At 38.7% G+C, this 2,246-nt stretch overlaps 1 protein-coding gene across 1 annotated transcript; it reads right to left on the bottom strand.

Moving 5' to 3' along the window:
- Nucleotides 1–1,173: 1,173 nt before the first annotated feature.
- Nucleotides 1,174–1,967, bottom strand: LOC116107917. Its single transcript, XM_031394190.1, has one exon. The coding sequence runs from the start codon at nucleotides 1,832–1,834 to the stop codon at nucleotides 1,319–1,321; it is 516 nt and encodes a 171-aa protein (XP_031250050.1). The 5' UTR covers nucleotides 1,835–1,967; the 3' UTR covers nucleotides 1,174–1,318.
- Nucleotides 1,968–2,246: the final 279 nt, after the last annotated feature.

Below are 2,246 nucleotides of genomic sequence, written 5' to 3'. Positions count from 1 at the left end.
GGAGTCAGAATATGAATGAAAATTGCATACGTAGTGATAATTAATGCACTCAGAATGATCATCAAAGGCATGGTGAAGACTATTTTATCGATCTCTTTTTCACCACTAATTGAATGACTAAAGCAGCCACGGTGATCACAAAAACGAACTAGAAAGCTGTGCAATCGATCAACATGATAAGTCACTATCATTGAATGTCCAGAAAAAAAAAAAAATAAAACCCATTCCTCTACTAAGCATACGTGTTCTGAATATAAATTCATAAGATCGAAGAAGGTTCATGTGAACACTAATATAAATATCTTCTTGGACATCCAATTTTTATAATTTAGGTATTTTATCTTGTATTGTTTACAAATGAGAGTCTAGATCCCCAACTCAACAGATGAAATTTGGGTAGAAAGTATAACACTCTGGCCTGCTACCAATCCAATACAATCAAGATATTATCCGTTTGGATAACATAAGTGATCCGACTCTGAAGCCCAACCTCTCAGAATTTTGTTTTCAAGCCCAAAAACCTTTGCTCAAGTCCAAAACACATCTTGACTATTGGGGAATTCCCCTTGTATTTAACTAGTTGAAGCTCTTTTGTTAGGATTCAACATTGAGAGGAAAAATGATTGGACATATGGGTTATAAAAGGCTTACGACACCCGGTTTTCTAAGAAAAATACTATCCAAGCCTATGAAAAACCCATAACTCAGCCCAATTATTAAGTTATTGGAGTGGCTCTTACCACCCTCCTTCCCAAGCAACGTGGGATGTCTCATAAACGGCTCAGTGAAACTGAAAAACAAAACCCTGCAAGTGAAACAAACACAAACAATATTTATTTGGTTAGATCAGGACACGTTGCACAACTTACACTTGGGCTTCACTTGGTGAAACTCTGCCAGCAGATGAATTTGGATTGGACTGAGGATTACTCGTCTGACTTTGGGCTGGTGTTAAGGCCCAATGATCCTTCCTCCAAACCATCATCTTCATGCTTCCTCGTTCCAAATTTCTAGAGCAAGGCAAATAAACAAGCTCAATGCATCTCAGATTATAGCAATTGTTCGTAACTTCAGTGACATACAAAATTAAGATTACTGGTTCAATTACAGGACTTTCTAAAATACTTTAATTTGTGCATTCTTAATTGACCAATTCGATTCAACTACAAAAAATTTACCAGAATTGAATAACATTTCGAAAATTTGTTTAACATTTCATAACTGAAGTACAACAACAGCAACAGCAACAACAAAAACAAAAATCAAAAACACTTCCATTTGAATAATTTATACTAATTATTATTTAATTAATCTAATCTCACACAAATCCTTTAACCAAAGTTGGCCTCTCACTCTCTTTATTTTCCTTCTTCTCTTTATCTTCAATCTTCAAGCCCTTTAACCCTTCAACGCACCCACTCCCTCCCTTTCCCTCCGCCACGTCACCAGCACCACCCACCACCACGTCATACTTTTCCTCTGCCACGTCATCACCACCACCCCCACCTGTGACCACCACTTTATCTTCACCCTCCTCCACAACCCCACCACCCTTCACCACCCCACACGGCCCAGTCGCCTCCGGGAGCGAGGAAACTCCTACCACAGTGTCGGAAACGTCCTTGGTCTGGGGCCAGGGGTCGTCCAGGCAGTCTTCCTCTTCGTCGTCGCTGTGGAAGAAAGAGGTGGCGCGTGACTTGACAACGGAGGCGGCTTTAAAAAAGGCTTCCTTGATGGCGTCAGGCGGCAAAGCACAGTCTTCGAGACCCGCATCTTCGAGGCGTGGTGGGATTATCTTGTTCAGCAAACGTGAATCTTCTTTTGCAGCTTCCATGGATCTTGAAACTGAACTGGGCAAACTGAATTTGAAAGTTTAATCTGGAGAGTTCTTGTCTGAGTTTTAGCTATAAAAGGAAATTGGGAATTGCTAGGTGGCATAAAGTATTATATCCACGTGTCCGTTTGTCCTTATGTAGCATTGGAAACTATCCTGTTCTAATTTTCTGAGTAGTGAGTACGTACAAATACAATTAGCGGGCTATGATTTAAAGATAATTATAAAATATTTAAATTTTAATTCAATTTCTATTACATAATAAAATCTCAAATTTTCAGTCCTATATAACACACAAAACATGATATAGAAATACCCTTATTTGTCAACGATAAACAGAGTGGATTATGAATAATAACCTATATAAATTCGTCTTCAAATTCAAGTGCTAAACACCATCAACTCAGTCATC

The sequence above is a fragment of the Pistacia vera genome, unplaced genomic scaffold (genome assembly GCF_008641045.1).
Source record: "Pistacia vera cultivar Batoury unplaced genomic scaffold, PisVer_v2 Contig549, whole genome shotgun sequence".
NCBI lineage: Eukaryota > Viridiplantae > Streptophyta > Magnoliopsida > Sapindales > Anacardiaceae > Pistacia > Pistacia vera.
The sequence above is the reverse complement of the archived record's forward strand: the minus strand, read 5'-3'. Positions and strand labels throughout refer to the sequence as shown.